The sequence below is a fragment of the Berghia stephanieae genome, chromosome 10, assembly GCF_034508935.2.
Source record: "Berghia stephanieae isolate SIO BIC M18660-M18661 chromosome 10, UCSD_Bste_1.3, whole genome shotgun sequence".
In the NCBI taxonomy this organism is placed as follows: domain Eukaryota; kingdom Metazoa; phylum Mollusca; class Gastropoda; order Nudibranchia; family Aeolidiidae; genus Berghia; species Berghia stephanieae.
Genome location: NC_088369.1, coordinates 29,249,014 through 29,273,889, shown reverse-complemented (window position 1 = coordinate 29,273,889; position 24,876 = coordinate 29,249,014). Strand labels below are relative to the sequence as shown.

At 35.1% G+C, this 24,876-nt stretch overlaps 1 protein-coding gene across 4 annotated transcripts in view; it reads right to left on the bottom strand.

Annotated features, from left to right (window-relative positions):
- Positions 1-851: 851 nt before the first annotated feature.
- LOC144980945 (kidney mitochondrial carrier protein 1-like) overlaps positions 852-24,876 on the bottom strand; it is a 52,433-nt gene continuing 28,408 nt past the window's right edge. For 3 of the 4 annotated variants that reach the window (XM_078928930.1, XM_078928929.1, XM_078928928.1), the window contains 7 exons: positions 22,052-22,137; positions 17,927-18,025; positions 15,437-15,561; positions 14,748-14,808; positions 12,116-12,229; positions 8,810-8,890; positions 3,855-4,023 (listed from right to left, as the gene is read on the bottom strand). In XM_078928930.1, coding sequence (XP_078785056.1) covers positions 3,985-4,023; positions 8,810-8,890; positions 12,116-12,229; positions 14,748-14,808; positions 15,437-15,561; positions 17,927-18,025; positions 22,052-22,137 — 605 coding nt within the window. In that variant the 3' untranslated portion in view covers positions 3,855-3,984. Of the gene's footprint in view, positions 4,024-8,809; positions 8,891-12,115; positions 12,230-14,747; positions 14,809-15,436; positions 15,562-17,926; positions 18,026-22,051; positions 22,138-24,876 lie in introns of all 4 variants that reach the window. The other variant, XM_078928926.1, reaches the window with a different exon arrangement.

The following is a 24,876-nucleotide window of genomic DNA, read 5'->3' as shown; positions in this document are numbered from 1 at the left end:
CACTTTAGATTTAACTTACATTGTATGATTTGATTGACATATCTCTAGAAAAGGACTAAAACTAAAACAAAATCAAAGTACTCCAATCCCCCCCCCCCCCCCCCCCCCCCCAATTCCTTAAAAAGTAAAACTCATATGGATACCAAGATAATATCATGTGATATAAACTATTTGCAATTCTAAAAGAATAGAAAATACCACTTACTGAAATATGAATAAAATGCATACTTAATGAGCAGTATGTTAATCTGTTAATCATAACTGCTTTTTCTTAACGTTTATCAAGTCTAAATTTAATTTGATCCAAGAGAAAAAAAAAATGGAAACTTCAAAATAGAGACCAAATAAAAAATGAGTATGAGAAAAAATACCGCCAAAAACTATTTCATAATTTTTTATCAGATTTTACAGGTCTCAACTTTTTTACAAAAAAGGGAGAAAAAAAAGGGGGATAAACTAACCTTTCATGATTTCTGCATATTGCACTTTGAAATTTAGAATGGGTGAAATAAAATAATATCTAAAGCAAAATGTTAGTTGGTCTTATTAATTCTTATCAATATTTTTATCATAAAGAGCAAAAAGGAAATATACGAAGGTCACTAGATAAGTTTCCAGACTCGGGTATAAGGAATAATGGCATTACCATCAAATTTTCAAAGCTTCTTAAAGTTCTCTTCTTGATCATGGATGCAAAGTTTTATCCTCTTAAACAATGAACCAAAGTAGTTTTGCCACATTTCTGGTGGTGTGACTTTCATTTCATCTTTAAATGCCTGTCAGGAGTCACAAATTTAATCCCACTGAGTTTTTTTTTTGACAAATGGGAAAAAAAAATGTTCAAGGGGCCAGGTTGGGAGAATAAGGAGGATGGGTTAGGATTTGAACGTTGTTTTCAGTTAATAACTGCACTGTTGCAATGGCTGTGCAAGCACTATTGTTGCCATGGTGCCATAGCAACACCCTCGTGTGCCTGTCTTTGGATGCCATTTTCTCCACTTCTCTAAAACTGTCGGATGCAGTGATTAACAAACCAATCTGAGGTGATTGTGTGTCTGCCTTGAAATAGTTCTGTGGCGATGTACTCTTTTAAATTAAAAAAGCTAGCCACCCTAGCCTATGTGGCAGACACTAACTTTTCCATTGCAGCACAAGCAGGTCGACCTTCACAGTCATCATCTTTAAGAGATTGCCTACCTCTCTTAAATTCATCAAACCAGAAATAAATTTGATATTTTGATGGAGCAGATTCCAAAAAAATAGATTGTGAAAAGTTTCATAACAAACTGATACATTTAACCCTTCTAAAGGTCGTAATAAATCATGGCTAAAAAATCACGTCTATTGAGCTCCATTGTCTTTGAAACACTTAATGGGATATGATATCACATATTTGTTTATTGTGCTCAAAATTGTGAACATAAATGAATGAAAATTTGCCGGAATTTCCACCAAAGGATGCGTCATGGTTTGCAAAAAGAATTATAGATTTATCTGTACTGCCTCTACGTGATTCTGGAAACTTACCTAGTGACCCTTGTAGTCATGTAATCATTAAATGTCTATTACATGATGCAGTTGTCAACAAATAGATTAATCCAATTTTGCCACACACACATAAACAAACATACATATACATATACAAACACACATGGACAGACAGACAGATGGAAACACACCCACACAATTTTGCACATACAAACACACTCATGCACATTTCAGGGATGCCCTTTGCTAAAATGTAAAAGAAGCTTAAAGGTTTTCTTGTTAAGACCATATTATATGAAAATATATCGTGCAAAGCTTCTCTTCACCAAAATGGTATCACACTGAAATCAAAGAAAAGGATGCATATCCACCTAGCTTTCCCTTAACTGTTGCCTTTAAACAACCAAGACTTTCATCTCTAAAAAAAATGAACTCACCAATACCGACCAAATTTAGCTGGAAGATTTTTTTTAAAAAACAACTTTTTAAGGTTTTAAGGGGAAAAGGGGCATCCCTGACACTTACACACATATATCTAAATGAATAATTAAAAAAATTCTTTTTAAAAAACAAAAACAACCTCATCATGAGGGCAAATACAACCTTAAAAGATTATATTACATATTGCTGCAAATAAAGGGCAATTTAATCCCAAGTCATGATATATATTCACTACGTACTAACATTAACATAAATCATTGGCTGGTATCACAAGGCTTGTGAAATGGGGAAAAAAGATAAAACAGTTTATCTTAAAACCATCTAAATATAACACTTGCATCAAAAAACGGATTTCACAATAAATACCTTTCTTCCTTCATACAGTAGCATTGTAAACATGTTTACAGTCAAAAGAGAAAAAAAAATCATTAAAAAAAATCGACACAAAAGTATTTGCCTAAAACAATAAAAGAATAAATATATTGAGCAGATAAAGCAGGGTATTTAATATAATAATAATATTAAAACATTTAATATTATTTAATATTCAGGGCCTTACTACGTCAACCAAATTGCTGTCTGGATGGAAGGTCAATCCAATCTGAATTGACCTTTGTGACTGCTGATCACAATGAAGTCAGCACGTAGAAGTGACGCATTTCAATGGAGATATAAAGATGATTGGTTAAATATATCTATATATTTAGATAAAAATATAATTATTTCATTGAATAATATCTCTAAATGCATGCTCTGAAAGATCCATTCTATTAAATGATTTTTTAAACCCAACATTGCTAATCTTTCGTTTTGCTCACTTACAGACATTAGACATTTTAGCGATTGCACATCAGTACCAGACTTTTGGACCAATACATATATGAGACTTCCATTTTTTTCATATTTTGACCCTGAATACACCATACTTTTAAAAAAAAATCTATAATTTAATGTCAAGAAGCATGATGGCATTGCTGACTTATCAACAAATGTAAAGACTTGAGGAATGGATTATGTGAGGAAATAATAAGAGCAGGGAATGAATACCAATTAAAGACTTTTTTGTTGTCATAAATTCATCATCCTTCAGCCCTTGTATGTGTCAAAAACACAAGAAAACCGAACAATTTCAATAGATAAGGCCACTTTTTGCTCAATTTCATTTTTCCATATTTTTATATATTTTCTCATAGCTGCGTATTTTGGACAAAATTGCTTGTTAAAATAGGCAGTTCCATACTGGTTTGTAAACCTGAATTACTGTGTCAACCAATTGCACCCATCCTCACCTCAACTCTAAAATCACTCTATCTCTTTTATACTTCATTCCCACTAAAAATTACATGTGAACATATTTGAAGGTGGTTTTAACATGGAAATAACACTAACTTTTTAATCTACATACTCTTTCAAGCTTGCCGGTCCATCTCTAGTCCTTGTGACTTAGGGGACTAAACTAGTCATCAGTGCCTGTTTTCTCTTCTAATTCTTAGTCATCAAGGCATCTCTCGTCAGTTCCCACAATATACATAACGAACTTTGGAAAACCCTCAAATTGATTTATGTAAAACTGTTACCATCATTAATTCACAATAAAAAAAATGAAATAAGTTTTGAAAAAAAAAAAAATAACTGGGATGTTTAACAAAATCAGGTGACAAAAATGGGACTCACCACCCTTCCATTGACAAGACTTGCCCAGTTGATATGATGGTGGATGAAATTCGTAATCTCCAGTTATTTAGTCAAAAACTAAGCCTTTCTATATATCAAGGAAGGGTCTTAATAGACAATGAAATCAGAGACGTTTGTGGATTAATTATTTTGTAATCAAATAAATTTTAATAAATAAAACTATAAATTTGCCAATGTAACAATAAATAAATTTGCATTGCTGAATATCATTCCAAAATTATGTACACATATGAAAAAAATATACCCACTATCTCCTTCAAAAGGATTGTAGTTGTGGAGTTGAAGATATGAAAATTTGGTATCAGCACCATCTTAGCATCTCATCAGAATTGGATATCAACTGCCACACCTTCATTGGCTCTAGTAAATCTTTTTCAGTTGTTCATATGTCATGAAAAACTTGTCACAAGTTAAGGACAAAAATATAATAACAATAAAACAGTGACAAGCATACATTTTAGCGAAAACTCAAAATAAAATAATTGGCTGTCAAAAAAATAAAAATTGCACTTTTCTATCATCTGAAGCTTTCGTGGATAATAGTAGTAGTAATAATAATAATAATAATATGTACTTAGTTTGAGATCACCTATAAGTCTCATCCGGACACAAGCACAAAATCCATCAAAGAGGAATACACTAAAATGCTTACATTATACATTCAAAATAACAAATACAATAATACAAAACAATCATAATAATAATAGTAATAATAATAATAATAATAATAATAATAATAATAATAATAATAAAAATAATAATAATAATAATAATAAATGGCATTTATATAGCGCTTTACCCCGTTGTCACAGGCTCTAAGCACTTTACAGTGATATAAAATAAAACATATTGACAGGTTTGACAGAAATGTGATACGAATTAAATTTAACAAAAACAGAATATGATAAAAGTATTGCAACATTATGACGTAAAAAGATAAAACTTTAAGCGAGATTTGGAAGTTGTCAACGAATCCTAGCATCTCAAGTGTGATGGGAGAGTTCCAAAAATGGGGGGCCGAAAATTGAAAAGACTGTTCACCTATTTTACGCAATGGTTTAAGTTTGACAAGGATTGATTGGTCATTGCTTGACCTCAAGTTTCTATTTGGGACATATATGTTTAGAAGGTCTTTAATATAGGAGGGACTGTTGGTGCTCAAGGATTTGTAGACAACAGTACAAATCTTACAGGCAACTCTTTTTTCCACAGGAAGCCAATGTAAATCATGGGGAAGAAGAGTTGCTGACGGGTATTTTTGGTTATTGCGCACAATAAGTCTGGCTGCGTTATTTTGAGCAACTTGAAGTTTACTCATTTGTCTTTAGCTAAATTCACCTAAAGGGAGTTACAATAGCCCAATTTAGATAAAACAAGGGAATTAATTAAAAGTTCCGCTATATGCTTCGGTATTAAATGACGAATTTTGCTTATTTTTTTCATTTCTATGTACACAGATTACAATAACTATGCATTTGATTGTTTCCCTCCCAGCTAAGACTCCGGCCAGGGTTAGAACAAAACTAAGTAATCTCATTCCAAGACAAAGACAGAAAGCATGTTGGAAAACAGATATAAGGGGATAGATGACACAGTATGTACCCCCCCTGCCCACTATGGGAGGTTAGGAACCCCACCCAGTTATAATAATAGCGCACAAAATTCAATGATGTAAACCAACCATTCTAAGAATTGGCATACACACGCACACACACATACTTATACATGTCCCAAAATAAAGATATACATACGTCCACATATCAAGTCCAAACTGTGTAAGATGGAACCGAATTCTGTTATGAACATGTTTCAGTCTTACACAAGTTTTTATTCTTCTTCATGAAGGGTCATGAAATAAACAGCACATGATTATTATATCTATATCCAGAAATGATGCTAAACCTTTTTGCTTTTGGCAATGTACAGTTAACGATAGTTACCTAAGCATAATTTAATTTTTTTTTTTTAATGAATCTGTTTTTGCTGGGGAGAGGAGGAGGGGGGGGGGGTTGTTTGTTTGTTTGTTGGTTGGTTGGTGACATTGTGGTTGTTACAATTCATTTAACCCTTTCCTATTAACATTTTCTATGTCCTTTCCCCTCTGAATTCCTGATAAGCACATTTCATAATATCAGTTTGCAGGTTTGAGACTTCCTTAAGGCACATCCCTTTCGTGATCAGATAAATGTGGGGAAAGAAGATAACGACTTACCTATATGGCCATGTCTATCATGCAGACAACCTTTGATGACAAGATGATCTAAGCTTCTTATTTAAGATCTACAGCTGCTCAACGGTCACTCATGACTAAGCCCCACCCAGGAATAATTTCAACTCTCATGAGTTCTTGAGGTTTTTAAACAAGAACTATTATTGCCTTAGATTCTTGACCCTTCAATCATTGGTCATTCTGAAAGCTTACATATCAACAGCTAACAGTTCATTCCCTGAGTTTTTGGACGAAGATTTTCATGATGACCGTCTCAAAGTTGAGACACCCTCTCTGACCTTATGATTTCATTAGAAAGGCAAGGCATAGAGGTAAAAAAAGGCCATTTTTTTTTCAGTTACTTTTTAAATACACAAAGTATATCACCAATCTCATCTCATTGAGAAATAAAAAATGCTACAAAAACCAAGAAATCAGCCAATAAATAAAAGAGTTGCTAAAAAAAAGCTTAAGTAAGTAAAAGCAATTTTTAAAATCAAATTTACCCGTAAAACCTTTTCAACCTATTTTTCTGAATGCAAAAGCTAAGAGTAATAAATAAATAACCCAATAAGAGGAATCGAGTTTTATACATTACAAAGGCCAGTAATTCGTTTTTTCCTAAAATTTATTTTAATCATCGGTGACCTCAGCAGTAATTGATGTCAAACATCCTGTTAGATGTATCAATCTAATGTGCTTTTAAAAGAACATTGATAGTACTCACAAATCAAGCAGCCTGTCTGAGCATAAGGGAAGGGGATAGTTGTTTGTTTTATTTGTTTTTAAGGGTTTTACGGCGCTTGCAACACATTTAGGTTATATCAGCGCCAGTAAAAAGGAAGAAAATGGGATAGTAAAAAGTTCTAGAATTACAATTAAAGCACCCAAGAAAAAGTAAGACAAAGGGGAACTGGGAACAAATAGGGATCAGATGTAGATTCCAAGAGCATACCACCAATGTACTTAGTTTGAGATCACCTATAAGTCTCATCCAGACACAAGCACAAAATCCAACAAAGAAGAATACACTCAAATGCTTGCATTATACATTAAAAATAACAAATACAATAATACATAACAGAGAGATGATTTACAAGGAAAAAAATATCATCTCCCAAAACAAAAATTATGCATCTGACTGTTTCCCTCCCAGCTAGGACTACAGCCAGGGCCAGGACAAAACCAAGTAATCTCATTCCAAGACAAAGACAGAAAGCATGTTGGAAAACAGATATAAGGGGATAGAAGACACAGTATGTACCCCCCTGCCCACTATGGGAGGTCAGGATCCCCACCCAGAAGGGGATAGTTGTCTTACTTCCGCTTTTTAGGCTCAGATTAGACTGTACCCTTTCTAGCAAACATGAAAAGAATATTTTTGTCTGATAGTATGTCCCCTGAGATAGAGAATAATGATTTGTCTGATTTCAGGCAATTGCCTGAGAATTTACAGGCCTGATTACAACAGTGTAATACTTTGACTGGCTATCACATCTTCACTTTGGACGGAGATTCTGGAAAGCTTGACTTAATTGTCGGCAAGATATTTATATTGGTGGAACAAAGAGGGTATTACATTCTCCAAATATTCTTCTTAATGTTGCGTAATATAAAGTAATAATTTCGAGTCTTAAGCACCTATCTCAGCATTACAATACAATTGATACCAAGACGGATGAAATCGACCCACAAAAATCATTTTTTTAAATGTTTGTGTTTATAAAAATTGTCATCAAAGTCATTTTTCATCACCAAAGTCAGTAATTATTGTCTGATTTTTACTGAATCAAGTGCAATGTCAATTTGAAATATATGTAAAAACTGGAGAAGTTTCATAAAGATTTTTTTAAAAAGTTGTCCTTCAGAGCCATTGAGATCATCAGGCCTGTAAATGCACAATTTGCGAAAAGGCTGAAAAATGTCAGCCATATGTTCTATGTTCGCATGCCCCCCCCCCCCCCCCCCCCCCCCCCCGCCCCCCGCCCCCCCCCCCCCCCCCCGCCCCCCAAAAAAAACAAAAAACAAAAAAAAACGTAACATAAAATCCAGACGCGTCGATTGCCTTAATATCGGCATTGCGGTCGACGAAAGTCTCAGGCATTTTAATGAATAAAGATCGTATCAATGTATGAACGCTTGAAAATTGTAAGATAATAGAACGATATAGTTGTGAGCTTACTCCTTTAGAATGAAATTCTGATCATCAAAGATGGATAAAGTCAAAAACTGGGCAGGATTACTTGGAAATGTTTGTAAACAAAGTTTTACCGGAACCGCAACTCTCACTTTCACACCGTCCCATGATTCAATGCGCAACCTTGGCCGAGTCGGGTTATGGCCTGGGGAAGTCACAGTGGCTGAAATCCCAGCGAAATCAGCCACTCTATAACTATAATAAAATATTAGCCGATTTCAGACCAGTAGATCAGCTTCCGTGGTTCAGCACGAGATCACGAACTGTAAAATCCAGGGAACGAAATTAACTTATTTTCGGGTTTTCCCGATATGACGTATGGCAATATATTATAATAAAGAACAATAGAGAGAAAATAAAACGAAATAAGATGAGAACTAAACGGGGGTGGGGGGAGGGGGAGGGGGGGGGGGGGATTCGTTTGTTTTGCGTTCAAAATAACAAAAATAGGTATCAAGGCTGAGATTAAAAGTCTGTTTCTGGAAAATCATGCAAAAGTCTGAAATCAGCCAAATGGCTGAGAATTTACAGGCCTGGATCATGGAGATGGGAGTTCATTCCAATTTCCATAGCGTGAAACTCTCAATATCAATTACTTGCCACCCTTTGGATATGGCACTAGTCAATAGTAAAGTACTTTCCGCATAAAAACATGCATTTTTAAAAAATAATTAAAAACCAAAATACAACCCAAAAGACAAAAAGAAACAAAATCAAAATCAAAAACCATGAACAGAATGAATAATCCATGAACATTTCTATGACTAATTCAAGGATACAATGATATTCCAAGGTCCCAAACGTAACCAGTTAGGTATAAATCCTTTGTACAATGCCATAAAACCTTCTGTCCTCACCGTCTGAAAGGAAATTGTAAGCAATGGGGAAAATAACTTTAATTCAGAAAAGTGAGTGGAGCAGGCACTTATGTTGGTAACAACAAGATATGAAGTGAGTAGAAAAGTGCCAGAAGACAATAGAGAATAAAAATTTTTTTTTTTTTTTTTTTTTTTTTTCGCGGCGGTGGTGGGGTTTGAACCTGCGACCTTATTGGTACGACAACTCCGCCTGGCAGGTGAGAGCGTGGCTCTACCGTGTGAGCTATCCACGAACACAAAAATATTCATTTCAAACCCAAAGTCATTTCTAGATCCCTCTCTCACCCACTTCTTGAGATCGCCGATTCGTTCGCCACCATCGCAAAGTAATTTTGACCAGCAGTTAAGCTTAATAGCCAATATTCTCATCACAAACATATAACATAGAAACGATTGAGACATTGAGTATGCTCCGGTGTATGGGGTGAATCTCTAATTCAGAAAAGTGAGTGGAGCAGGCACTTATGTTGGTAACAACAAGATATGAAGTGAGTAGAAAAGTGCCAGAAGACAATAGAGAATAAAAATTTTTATTCTCTATTGTCTTCTGGCACTTTTCTACTCACTTCATATCTTGTTGGAAAATAACTTTGCAATAAAGCACATTTTAATCAAAATTTTAAAAACAAACCACAGACTACGGGAGGTGGCGAGATAGTGGAGGTCACTTTTCACCTCAATATATGTCAGTCAGATTGGCATAGTAGATTCATTAAGGAGAACAATATATTGTACATCATGATTTCTTAATGTTTAACAGTCTTTTTAATTTCCACCAGTGGACTGAAAACACAGCTGTGTATTTAGTCCACCGGAAATAAAATTATTTTAAAAGGACCAATTATCGTCTATATTTAATCGATAATGACAACATTGATACTGAGCCTATTGTAGGTTAGGCATCATCAGAAGTGGACAATCATAACATTTATGACAATTTGACAATTATCGTCCATACTTACCTTAATCGATAGTGACGACTTTGATACTGAGCCTATTATAGGCATCATCAGAAATGCACAGGCATAAAATTTGTAGCAATCCAACGGCTTAATAATATCATTTACAGAGTTCTATTTATTCTCGGAAAATCTTATTGAGAGTTGTTCGAAACCGGGTGCCTGAAATAGATCTCAATTCTCGAAACCAATTTATCAAACATTGACGAGATTCTTACCGTGTCTGCGAGATAGCCATTGGCCTGGCCAATTTGGCCAAAATTGGCCACACACAGAATAATGTTTCTAGAATTAATTCAAAATTAACATTTATATCTATTTTTTATTTTTCCTAGTCCTTTGGAATTTTTTTGTGATTATCAATACCAATTCATTTCCCAAGGAGATCAGAGTTTTAGTATTACTTGCCCAAGTAAGGTTCTATTTTGTCACTTTTCACATCGATCACTGGCCTCGAGTACGGCTGTGCTTCGAGGCCTCCCCCTCTTCTCTTCCGCCACGGGCAGTCTTGACCTTGTCTTCTTCCTTCCAAGATCCTTTTCTTTCAAAATCAATCCTTGTTCTTTGAATTGTAGGGCTGGTCTATTGTTTATCGTCTATCATGTCTTGTAAAACTATACATTTTTTTGACTGGTATCCCATTTATTCCTCTCTACTCGCCCTAAAATGACCTCGATGTTTTATAAGCGCCATCAAACCTTTAAAAACAAAAAAGTCCTTAAAAGAATGTAAAGTCATCTTCCATTCTGCTCACGCCGATATTGTCTACACCAAATGTTCCAAGCTGTAACCTTATAAATAAGGATAGGAACCAAAATAAAAATCGAGTGCAAGTAGCTACAAAGCAGTCCTTAACCTCCATCTCTCTCTCTCTCTCTCTCTCTCTCTCTCTCTCTCTCTCTCTCTCTCTCTCTCTCTCTCTCTCTCTCTCTCTCTATCTATCTATCTATACTCTATCTCTCTCTATCTAATCTCTCCCACCCCCCTTCTCTCTCTGAAGCTCCCTTAAACACATTCAAGACCCTATAACTATAAAGTTGTTCTCTCTTTTTCTTTTTTTTTTTTATCTTTTAAACTTTTTTTTTATTTTGGTTGGTTTTGTTTTGTTTGTTCGTTTTTGTTTCGTTTTTCTCCGGATTCATATTGCTACGTACAAGAAATACACAAGGCAATACATTTTGACGTCTCGCTGTGTTATAAATTAAAATAATAATCTTAAAAGTGAGTAAAAGTAAATAAATATACTAAAAATAAAGGTCGATCAAACTTCTAGAGTCACCAGGAATGGCGTCAACGTCTTGAACTTGAAAATTAAGAATTTTTTGCCCAGGGAGGACACGGGCGTGCTCGAGGCCAGTGATCGATGTGAAAAGTGACCAAATAGAACCTTGCTTAGGCAAACAATACTAAAACTCTGATCTCCTTGGAAAACTCATCGGTTTTGATAATCATAAAAATTCTAACGGACTAGGAAACATTAAAAATAGATATAAATGTTAATTTTAAATTAATTATAGAAACATTATTCTCTGTGTGGCCAATTTTGGCCAGGCCAATGGCTATCTGGCAACCATGTGGTAAGAATTTGTCTATTTCAGGCTCCCGATTTCGAACAACTCTCAATCAAGACTTTTCGCGAGTAAATAAAACGCTGTAAATGATATTATTAAGCCCTCTAATTGTCATAAATGTTATGCTTGTCCACTTCTGATGATGCCTAACCTACAATAGGTTCAGTATCAATGTTCTCATTATCGATAATTGGTCCTTTTTAAATATTTATATTTCCGGTGGACTGAAAACACAGTTCCTTAAATAAAACAAAAGATTCTCATTATATGAGAGTCTGTTTCCATTGAAGTTAACTAAATAAAGAATATTAAGAATACTGGATACTAGACTAAATACTGGGATCTGTAAAGAAAGTTCCCAATTCATAAGATTGTAACTTGCAAGTGGGTACTCGGTGATTGAATACCAGGACTACATTGTTCTAACAATTGCATATTTCGTATTTTAAAAAAAAAAAAAAATTACTAGAAAAATAAAGAATTTGGCCCCCCAAAAAACACACCAAAAATTATTTTTTTAAAATAGAAAACCCAACAAAAAATGTTTTAAACTCTGGGACAGAATAACTTTGTTTGGAGTAAATTGATGTTTAAAAAATCTACTTTGCTCAATTAATTGTATATCAACTTAAACAAAGGAGTCACCAGTATAAAGATTTAAAACAGATAGTCCATACCCGTACAACAACATCTAAGGCTGATTTGTAGATAACAGCTGGTTGTGCAGGGCCTGTGGCATTGGCAACTACAGCTGGCTCAAGTTTTAGTCTCTTCTGGTTCATCATACGAGTCTGTAACAAAGAGTCAAAGAAGTGAAAATAAAAGAAGTTAACAAAACATACAAAAATATGATGAAATGCCAAACACAATAATTTAAATTCTCTTGGTAATAAAATCAATACTGATCAAAACAAATCTTTTCAAATGAAGCAAGAATACTGGAATTTTCTTTCTTGCTTTCTAGATGTTCAATCACCAAAAAATAAAAGTTACTGACAGGCTAATTTAGACAGAATAAGGCTAATGTTCTGTTCAACGTTCTTCACTGACATGCCAGTCAATAACGATTATTAGCAGACAACGTCTGTCAACAACAATGGACGATTAAAGCCAGATAGTGTCTGTCTGTAATCACCGTTGGTTATACACAGACACTTTTTTGTTAGGGTCCCGATAGCTCAGTTGGTAGAGCACTCGCTTCACACGTAAAGTGACCGAGATCGATTCCGGGTGCAGTTGATTTTTTTTTTTCTAAACCCCCTGTCCATCCAGCAGTGATTGGGTAGCTGGGTCTGCTAGATCTGGTGTAAAGTACTTTGCAACAGACAAGTGTCCAGACCAAAGGGTAGCAAGCAATTGTTTTTGTCCGTTTCAGGCTATAGAAACCGGCATAAACACCAGCTCCATGGGCCCAATGGCTCTGAAGGACTTCTTATCATCAATAGATGACGTTGAGTAGTTGAACTTGATAATTCCCATAAAACTTATTTGCAACAACATGCACACATCACAGGGAAGTAAATGGGAATCTCGGCAATTATCAAATGTCTGATTACATAATTGTTTTGATTGTGAACAAATACTGATTATATATATATATATATATATATATATATATATATATATATATATATATATATATATATATATATATATATATATATATATATACAGTAAAATTACTTTAAACCGAAAGAAGCTAAACCGAAAAATACCTTAAACCGCAAAGAATTTAATCAATTGTACGAGTTTCTTCATTATCTTTGTACTAATTCTTACGATGAACCGAAATACTTCTAAGCAGGACTTTCCTTAAACCGAAACAACTTGAGAGCACCTTCCCTTTTTCTCTCTATATTTTTCTTCAAAAATTTGGGAAGGAGGCCACACGTAATAATGCCCGGCGATATTAAACAGAGCGTAAGTATAAGATGAGGGTGATGGGTGGGGTGGAGGCAATACCTTCAATCACTGCACTTGGGCTTGGCCAACACCACAATCGCACAGACTGGGAAAGGAAGACAGCGGGTGACTGACAGGCGAAAAATGAGGAAAGAGGGGGAGTTGGGGTGTAGAATAACGCAAGCGAGATGTTTTCGCTCGTGTGTTGATGCTTTGGAATTGACTGGAATTTCAACACGACGATAAGGAAGGGGGGGGGGGGGGGGGGGGGGTAGACAACTTACCATTGAAATGCCATTTCATTTCCACTTTGTTTAAATGTGTGTGAGAGGGGGGGGGGGTTCTATGTAATTAGGCCTTTGAACCTAATGGCTTTTCAACAAAAGAGGGATGTGTAGTAGACAGCTTAGCATTGACACGCCTTTTCATTTCCATTTCACTTCACCTCTGAGTAGTTGCGCATCATTCATTATCAATTATCACACAAGAACTTTCGATCTTATTTTAGCTTTGCATTTTACTAAAAGTTGTCTAAAAGAAAGCACTGTGCTTACACGTTTGAGTTTAAAATCAAAATACTATGTGAAGTCGATGAAAAAAAAGTTGATCAAGACGGAGATATGTAAATTACACGGCATCCCGAACTCAACTCTTTCAACAATTTTGAATTGAAAACGAAAACCCCCAAAAATATTTTTAAAACACACAAATTTTTTTTTTTTTTTTAAATTAATGGTTACGAAGACGGCATTTATTCAACAACTCCATTTAAGGGGAAACCCATGATACGATTAAATGAGCAAATTCCTTAAATAGTTACTACCCTTGAAAAACATTGCAACACGGGAACTTACTTTAAACCAAAATGTCTTTAAACCGAAATGGTTTAGAAGGTCCCCAAAATTTCGGGTTAAAGTAATTCTACTGTATATATATATATATATATATATATATATATATATATATATATATATATTATATATATACATATATATATATATATATATATATATATATATATATATATATATATATATACGATCATCATGGGGTATCAAAATCCCCCCACCCTGATGTAAGAAAAGGGATAGTTTTTTTTTTTTCTTTTTACTATATTTGCATGGGGTAACAAAATGATCCTTGACATACGAATAGGGATAGTTCTTTATTTTACTATATAATGTCATGGGCTATCAAAGTTACCCCCCCCCCCCCAACATACGATAAAAGTTAAACATCATAACTCAAGTACCATTTGCAACATTTAACTGTAATTTTGAAACTAAAGTCATAGTTGGGTATTTCACATGTCAGCAAAGTTTGGTTCAAATATTTGTTTTTAATGGTTTTATTTAAATTTGTTTGGACAATTCTTTTCTTATTTTATAATAACATTGGAGTTCTTACTTTACAAACATCAATAGGATTGCACGCCACAGCACCAGCAAAACCAGCTATAAAACTTGATCTGAAAATCACACACACAATAGAAACAACCAGTAATTTTCCGACAAGATGATGATGATAATGATGATACTGAAGGCTTGAATGGGAGATGAAAACCATCAAAAGATTATGTGACAGTGACATAATATTTCCAACCTTCAAAAAAAAGGAGAATTCTACCAGAGGCTTAAGACATTGGTATAATATATATCATATCTACATGGAAAACAGGAGAGTGTAATCCACACCCAAGGAAGGCCTGCCTACAATTTCATTTTATTCCAACTCTCTTTGTTTTGTCTGGCTCAATATAAATTTTGAGAAGTTCATCTTTTAATGATAATGAATGGCATACATGTGAGTGAAATTGTAATCTTTCATTATGCGAGGTGATCGAATCAATTATCATATCCATCGCCTACAAATTAATACAATACTACAGCTATTACAAATACAAGTCCAAGATATGCTCTTCCATATCACTTTTTTAAAGCATAAGAGAAAGGAGAAGGTTGGGTCAAAGCTTTTATTTCTGGGCTGTATTATTACTCTCGCTTTTGAAAATTGAAAGCTAGACTGATACTAAATATTATGAATGAAATCATTATCAAATCAAGTCTTGAATTATATTTTATGTAACTTGCACTCACATAAAATGAGTTTCTTTGGTATCGCCTAGATATCCTGAATGTAGAATCTTTTTCTTGATGACATCATAAACAGGGAGTTCCACACCACATACAACTGCTGCTCTTTGAGCTGTTGGACCAACACCCTGTCAAATAAATACAAGACAATCATTACCTTTAATTAAAGTATTCTTTTCCAACCTTAATAATTCAAATCTATTTTCTTTTTTCTTTCTGTTTGTTTTAAACAGTCTGACAGAAAATCAAGAGATCAACAAATATATTTTCCGACCAATTTTAAGATTTAGAAAAAAAAAAGATCGTCCAACATTAAACTAAAAAAATGCAAGACAAGAAGAAATCTGTTGTGTAATATTTATTTTTTAAGTGATTATTTAGAAAATATTGCCAAAATAATTCCAAGATGTGGTTTTGGCTATAGGGAATGAGATTAGCAACCCTTGATTGGACATTACCTTACAGAGAGAACGTCAAAATGGTTTTGCGCATGCGTCTCTCTCGTCCTCGCTTTAGGTGAAGTGTCTCATGCCGCTTTCACCGGAAGCGAGGACGAGAGACGTATGCGCACAACCAACCTGACGTTCTCTCTCTAATAACTTTTCCGCCGGTGACGTCCAATCAAGGGACACTACTCTTCCGCTAATCTCATTCCCTATTTGGGCAAAGTGAAAGTTTTGTGTTTTTAAGGGTTTTACAGCGCTTGCAACACCATTTAGGTCATATCAGTGCCAGTAAAAAGGAAGAAAATGGGATGGTAAAAAGTAATAGAATTACAATTAAAGCACCCAAGAAAAAGTAAGACATAGGGGAACTGAGAACAAATAGGGATCAGATGTAGATTCCAAGAGCATACCACCAATGTACTTAGTTTGAGATCACCTATAAGTCTCATCCGGACACAAGCACAAAATCCAACGAAGAGGAATATACTTAAATGCTTACATTATACATTCAAAATAACAAATATAATAATACATAACAGAGAGATGATTTACAAGGAAAAAAATATTATCTCACAAAACAATAACTATGCATTTGACTGTTTCCCTCCCAGCTAGGACTCCGGCCAGGGCCAGGACAAAACCAAGTAATCTCATTCCAAGACAAAGACAGAAAGCATGTTGGATAACAGATATAAGGGGATAGAAGACACAGTATGTACCCCCCTGCCCACTATGGGAGGTCAGGAACCCCACCCAGTAAAACCACAGAGCTTTGATAATAAAACACAAATAAATATGGAGCACTTGTAACCAACATTTAAAACCATGAAATAAAAAGAAAGAATATGTCATTCAAAAGCTGAGTACATATTGGGAATGGTATGGTAAAAAATTGGTATGAGGCAAGTAGCCCAGTGGTTAGGCTACATGGTCTCGTGGTATGCCTTTGAACTGGAAGGTCCAGGGTTTGAGTCGTGTGAAAAAACTCTTTACTCACATTCTCTTACCATACTCAGGTGTAAAATAAGTACCTGACTGATCTGTTTGAAAATAAATTTATTATAGCCTAACAAGTGTCACGTCCATTCCTACATGTTAAGTCTTGCTGTTTGCTAGGGACCTCTTGTAAAGCGCTTTGAGTACGTTTAGTGGATATTGCGCTATATAAATACTCAAGTTTTTTTGCTTTTATTTTAAAAGCATTAAGACTAGCAATTTAGATGGTACAGGTTCAAATTCCTTGAGGGGCTTGAGGGTCGAGTTTTAGAGAAAAAAAACAATACATTGTCCTTAACATTATACTCATATAATCATTATTCATATGCCATATTATGTTTTTTTTTTCCCCTAAGTATTTATAATATTACTCCAAATTATCCTATTTTGACACAATGTCTCAATAATTCTCGGGCTATTTGGGTTACATTACCAAAACGAATAGGAATTTAGTGAAAAGAAAAAAACAAACAAAAAAAAAAAACAAAAAAAAAAGAAGAAAAAATATTGCAGAGGAGACATTGACCAATCGAAACTTTTAGTTGAAATATCCAGGTTGAATAGTAAAATGAGGTGCAACATAATTCAGATCTAGCATTTTATGATAAACCAGTGTCTTACCATGAGGATGATAAAAAAAAACAACGAAAAACAAATTCTCCACAGGCAACAAATTTAAAATCTATTTTTTTCTTTAAGAAAAAACAAACAAACAATAACAATAATAATAACAACAACAACAACAACAACAATAATAATAATAATAATAATAATAATAATAATAATAATAATAATAATAATAATAATAATAATAATAATAATAATAATAATATAATAATAATAACAATAATAACAATAACAATAATGATGATGATGATGATTATTATTATTATCATTATTATTAAATTATCGTTATTCTTCTTCTTCTTCTTATTATTATTATTATTATAGATCTTTATTGTCCATAAATATGGCAATATGTCATTTAGTTCCACTTGCTATAATACAAATATGCAAGTTTTGTATATATAAATATATACAAGACACTCACTCTCCACAATCCATGAACACCTTCAAGCCTGTATATGTCGGCAAAGGATTTCCACATGCCCATTTTTGAAGTCTCTTTTCTGTTGATCTGCATGCGTACCTAAGGATGATATAGTAATCTACATTCAAAGTCAGGTAAACCAAGACTAGTAGTGGGTCCCAAAATCACTTTTGTTTACATGCAGTATGGATTCTTTAAAAAAGACAGCTAAAACTGAATTATACAGGGTTCCCACAGCTATTCTTTTAAAAAATTCTAGGTTTTTTCCATGTTTTCCAAGGCTATTTTCATGGTTTTCAAGGTTGTGTACTGCATAGCTTAAATCAGTAAAGCTTACCGATAAAGTCCAAGGTATAGTCTGGGAGTTAAATTGAGTCCTCATATTCCCTAATGCCTATCCAAGTCATTGTCCATTGCCAACCACTCCACACACTTAATGATTCAAAATTTTAAGTTTCACAGAAAAATATATTTAACAACACTAAAACACTATGTACAAAAACAAAACAAAATCCACCCAGAACTATCTGTATGTCAATCACTCAAGGAATTGCAGAAAAGATTTCTTTTGGACGTCACACTTGATATTCTTTGCCTTTTTTAAACTTTTCCTCAGCATATTTGCTTCAAGGAGAGTGAAGTCCAGTAACTTTTCTGCTGCCTCAGATGCCTCTTCATGTTCTTTTTAATTTTGTTTTTTTTAATGCAACATTCGCACAGGAGCTTTCTTCTCTTTTTCAATTCTTGAATATCATCTTGTTCCTCAAGGCGGGGTTCTCTCACCAACCCTCTTTGTCGTTTTTATCAATGACATCTGCGAAACCAAATGCAGAGGAGTAAAAGCAGCCATGTATGCAGATGACCTTGCACTGATATGCACTGAAAGAAATATTGGTACTGCAAAGGCCAGGATACAGATGACTCTTGATGCTTTGAGCAAATGGACAAAAGACTGGGGTATGAGAGTAAATGCTGATAAAACCACATACACAACATTCAGCTTATCAACCAAAAAGCAATCTATGCGATTAACTTTGGATGGAAAGATTCTGAGAGAAGACCTTATGCCTAAGTATCTAGGAGTGAAATTTGACCCTCGACTCACTTGGAAACATCAAATAGATGAAAGTCAACAGAAAGGGTACAAGAGAATGCAGCTTCTCCGAAAACTTGCTGGAACGCAATGGGGAGCAAACTCAAACGTCCTGAAGAAGACATATCTTGGATATGTAAGACCTGCAATAGACTATGCCATATCGGCATGGGGAACGTGCTCACAGGCTCAATTTTAAAAGGTTGAAAAAGTCCAAAACCAATGCCTACGCGTGATCACTGGAGCAATGAAAACAACACCAATTCACAAGATGGAAACCCACACAGGAATAAAACCTCTCAAAGAACAACGAAATTTAAAAATAATGACACAATTCTCAAAGATAAAATTCATGGAATCCCAACCACTGCATCCAAGTACAATGGAAAAGAAAGAGAATCGACTCAAAAGGGAAAACTTCATCGCCTTGGGACAAAAACTAGAGAGCAAATATAAAGTGACACCAAAGGAAGATATTGCCCAAATCAATGTCCCAAATCTCAAACCACCACCGTGGAAAAAGAAACAAAAATCCATAACCATCAACAAGAAAAACATTCGAAGCAATAATGACAATGCTCAAACCCTAAAGATGATCGATAAAAAATACCCAATGACCAACTGGATAAGAGTTTATACAGATGGCTCAGTTTCCGGCCCCCTCATGAATGGAGATGCTGGTGCACTCATACACTGGACAGATAAAACAGAAACAAAAATATCTGTATCAGTGGGTTCAATGTGCACAAGTACTAAAACTGAAGAAAAAGCCATCCTCAATGCAACAAAAGAACTATCCAGAGATCACAGAATATACGGGAAAAATGTGGTTTACTTGACAGACTCTGATGATGCTCTCCGGTCTATTGAAAATTACCAGGACTCTGAAGCCGCACACACTGTGGAGGCCCTTGAGGGCTTATCTGATAAAGCAGGAAAAATTGTGCTGCAGAGGATTCCAAGTCATGTAGGTATATATGGAAATGAAATTGCCGATCAACTGGCCAAAGAAGGAGCCCAAAAGGAACAACCGAAGTCGTCAATCACTTACCATCAGCAAAAGAAAATAATAAAGCTAAAAATAGACAAAGAAAGGAATGACACACACCTGGAACACAACAAGCAGGATCCAATCCATGCCATTCAGCGAAGTAGCCAAGTCACTCTATTCCGCCTCCGAACAGGACACAATAGACTAAGAGGACATATGTTTACAAAGCTAGGTATTGGAACAACCCCTTATTGCCCATGTGGTACCGACCATGAAACCACTTTACATGTGCTTATGGATTGCCCATTATACAACGTGCAACGTTCGAACCACTGGGTCACCCCTACAACACTCAACACAAAGCTCTATGGTGAGGCTGAGGACCTAAAGCGGACCACAGACTTCATAGCAGATATCGGACTGCAGCCATAGATGTCCATCAGAGGAACGAAGAAGAAGAAGAAAAAGAAGAAGTTCCTCTTCTTTCATCACCTCTTCAAGGTTTTTACTTTTCTTCTTTGCTGACATCAGATTTTTGTCAAGCTGAACTTTGCTGAGGACTCCAACAAAATTGATGTGATCTTTTTATCACTTATGGCCCTCCTGGTATTTTTTCTCTAAAAATAAATTTCACGTTTTATTTTTCAAGCTTTTAGACAAATCAAACACGTTTTTCCCGATTTTCAAGGCCTTGAAAAACACAATCTAAATTCCCGGTTTTTCTCAGTTTTTCAGGTTGAGTGGAAACCCTGATTATATTTGACAACACTTTCAAAAACGAAATAATGGATGTTTCTCTTTCGCATTGACATCCAAGGGTTTGGCTATTTTGAACGTGCAAACACTCACAATATGGACTTTCTACATCAATGGTTTAGTTGAATATGTCTGTCTTTGATTTCTGTCAATATGGGCGATTCTCAAAAGGTGGGTTTTTGATAGACTGCCTTTATAAATGGATAAAACAAAACATCCTACTTTAAGAAATGCACTTAAAATGTGTCAAAAGTGAAGGGTTGAGAATGGATGCAAATGAGTTAGACCAAAAAAGTCTGAAATCCATTCCCAACGAATTCAAAAAGCCTGAAACTTATTTTGAAATGTGATCTACTGCCTCAGAACAATATTACGATGGGATGATCTAGAGGCCGGTTCAAAGTAAAATCCATTTCTAAAAGCCAGGAATCTTGCACCCATTAATAGAGCCAATATCAGATACCTCGATTTTTAAATGTTTAAATGATGGGTAAATCATTAATAAATAAATAAAGCAGCAAACACCTGATCATTTCAATAGAAATTTAAACTAGACATTTAAATTTGAAATGGGAAAATGTTAGACTTCCATCACCCAAAAAAAGTTTCTTGTGTCACATGAAAAACATTTTATCTGAAATATGCAAGTAATATCCGACATGCTTGATGTTATTAGAACTTTTAAACTTAGCCTTGATTATAAAATAAGGGGTAAGCCTGTTTACTTCTGCTTGTTGACATTATTTCTAATCATGTTTAACAGGAAGAACATCTGAAAACAAGTCAGAGTACCAATAAGATATGGATAAAGTTTCTGTATGTCTTGTTTTGCATGATCGCCTTCAGCGTTAAAGCTCTCGTCAGATGAACGTTCTATTAGCAGTCATCTCAAAAATAAAACGTGTCATCATTTTTGGTGGCTATATTTCAATTTAAGCACATTCAGCAGAACAGTTCTGATCTGTCAATGATCATAGTGACAGAAATGAAGTTATACTAATAAAATTAGAAACATGGAATATAACTTCTTTGCAGTTTCATTAATTGCATATTATTCTTTTCCCCAAACCATATAAAATCAAGTTTCATCTATTTGGTCATAGATTCAATGATCAACATCAAGTTCAACCCCCCCCCCCCCCCTCCCCCCTCCCCATCACCACACCACCTGAATATCATTATTAGGTTTTAAACATAAAAAATAATGACAACAGTTGATATTGGCCATTTGTTGTCAAATGGATACGAAAGAGTTGATGATGATATGGATAGTAATAAAACAAACCTTGAGCACATCTGTTGGGTTGGCTATAGAACTAGATACAATGCCTGCCACTATACCACATAGAACATTGTAGAATAGAGTCTCGTCTGGAAGAACACAAAATAATGCACTTTTATTCCATTGTATCCCTATAAAATTTCAATAAAATTATGATATGAATCCTATTTCTATATCTTGCATTAACATGTAATGTCAGACAATGTGTAACTAATTGAAAAATTGTCAGAATTAAGGTCAATAAAGATCTAATAAACACATCATCATGTATTTTTTCATGACATCAATTGAAAAGTTACATGCAAGTCCCAATTGGGACAGCAGAAAATTAGAAAAACAAAAATAGAATGGTAGTCAGTGAAATAGCTTACAACTGTACGTACATATTTGTGGTATCTGTTGAGTTACAGAACAGTGCTAAAAACTGCATATGAGCAATAATTATGGTTTGGAGTAAATTTTTTAAAATCGCAAATGTGTAATTACAGTTGTCAGTTTATGTTTTTAAGGGTCTTATGGCGGTTGCAACACATTAAGGTTTTATCAGCACCAGTAAAAAGGACGAAATTGGGATAGTAAAAACTTCTAGAATTACAATTAAAGCACCCAAGAGAAATTAAGACAAAGTGGAAATGGGAACAAATTGTGATTAGATGTAAATTCCAAGAGCATACCACCAATGCACTTAGTTTTGAGATCACGATAAGTCTCATCCAGCACACAATCCAACAAAGAGTAATACACTCAAATGCTTACATTCAAAATAACAAATATAATAATACATAACAGAGAGACGATGTACAAGGGGAAAACATATCATCTCCCAAAACAATAACTATGCATTTGACTGTTTCCCTCCTAGCCAGGACCAGGACAAAACCAAGTAATCTCATTCTAAGACAAAGACAGAAAGCATGTTGGATAACCGATATAAGGGGATAGAAGACACACTATGTACCTCCCTGCCCAATTTGGGAGGTCAGGAACACCACCCAGACAGTAGCCAGTGGACTTATCTGGTTATAACTCTCTCTTCTAGGTTCCATGCCTGGTCCAGGCGTCGGATACTGCATGAATTATCTCTCTCCATTCCTCCCTGTCTCTTGCTTTTTCAAACAGCTCTTGGATTGTTAGGTTGGTGAAGCCCTTCAGTTGGTCTATGAGTGTTTTTCTTTGTCTCCCCCGGGCGCGTTTACCAGGTATTTTTCCACAACTTGCCAGGTATTCATTCTTATCTTTCCTTACTATGTGTCCGAAAAAGGATAGTTGTCGATCCACTATTAAGGGCATTAGTTTCCTTTGTTGGTATGTTTGTTTTAGCACTTCTTCGTTCGTTTTGTGTGCAGTATACGATATTCTCTGCATCCTTCTCAAGCACCACATTTCAAAAGCTTCAATGTTCTTTTGTGTTTCTGCATTTGTAGTCCAGCTTTCACATCCGTATAACAAGATTGGCCACACGTAGCACTTCAAGACTCGGAATCTAATCCCTAACGACATCTGTTTGTTTTTCAAAATGTTTCCCAGGTCCATGAAGGCCTGTTTGGCTTGAGTTATTCTTGCTCGTATGTCTCGGTTACATCTTCCATCTGTTGTCACTATTGAACCTAGGTATTTAAAACTTTCTACGTTGGTAAGTTGCTCGCCGTGAATCGTTATATTGCAGGTGTTGTTGTTTTCGGGGTTTTTCTGTATTACCATGCATTCCGTTTTGGTGATATTCACTTCCATTCCCTTGGCTTCACTATCTACTACCACTTTGTCAACAATCTTTTGAAGTTGGATTTCTGATGTTGCAATGAGTACCGTATCGTCTGCGTATCTTATATTATTTATGTTGTGACCTCCCACTTTTATTCCCTCCATATTATTTATGCCCCTCATGATTGTTTCTTGGTATAGATTAAACAGATCTGGTGAGGCAACACACCCTTGACGGACTCCTTTCTTAATAGGAATGGAATTTCCTGCAGAGTTTCCGATTTTGATAGATGCCAGCTATGTGTAGTATAATGTTTGCATGAGTCTGAGGTCTTTCTCATCAGCGCCAATGGAGTGCAGTTGTTTTAGTATTTCTTCGTGGCGTACTCTATCAAAAGCTTTTTTGTAGTCGCAAAACAGAGGTATAGTGGGGTCTGAACCTGTATAGCTCTTTCACTTAAAACACGGAGGAGGTATATTGCGTTCCTTGTCCCTCTGTCAGGTTGGAATCCATATTGTTCTTCTGCGATTTCGGGGTTAATCTTATTCCTTAGCCTGTTGATAATTATACGCAACAGTATTTTGTTGATGTGGCTTATTAAACTTATAGTTCTAAAATTTTCGCATCTGACTGCACCTGCTTTCTTTGGTATTGCTATGAAAATAGAGTTACAGAGATCTTCTGGAATTTTCCCAGTATTGTATATATTGTTGAATAATATGTGAAGTTCATCAATTGCTAGATCTCCTAGGCTTTTTAATACCTCTACAGATATTTCATCAGGGCCTGTTGCTTTACCATCCCTCATTCGTTCCATGGCATGTTCAATTTCACTTTTGGTGATGTTTGGTCCGCTTAATGGTTCTTTGAATTTCAGTGGTGGTTCATTTCTATTTGGATCATTTAATTCAGAAAAGTGAGTGGAGCAGGCACTTATGTTGGTAACAACAAGATATGAAGTGAATAGAAAAGTGCCAGAAGACAATAGAGAATAAAAATTTTTCGCGGCGGTGGTGGGGTTTGAACCTGCGACCTTATTGGTACGACAACTCCGCCTGGCAGGTGAGAGCGTGGCTCTACCGTGTGAGCTATCCACGAACACAAAAATATTCGTTTCAAACTCAAA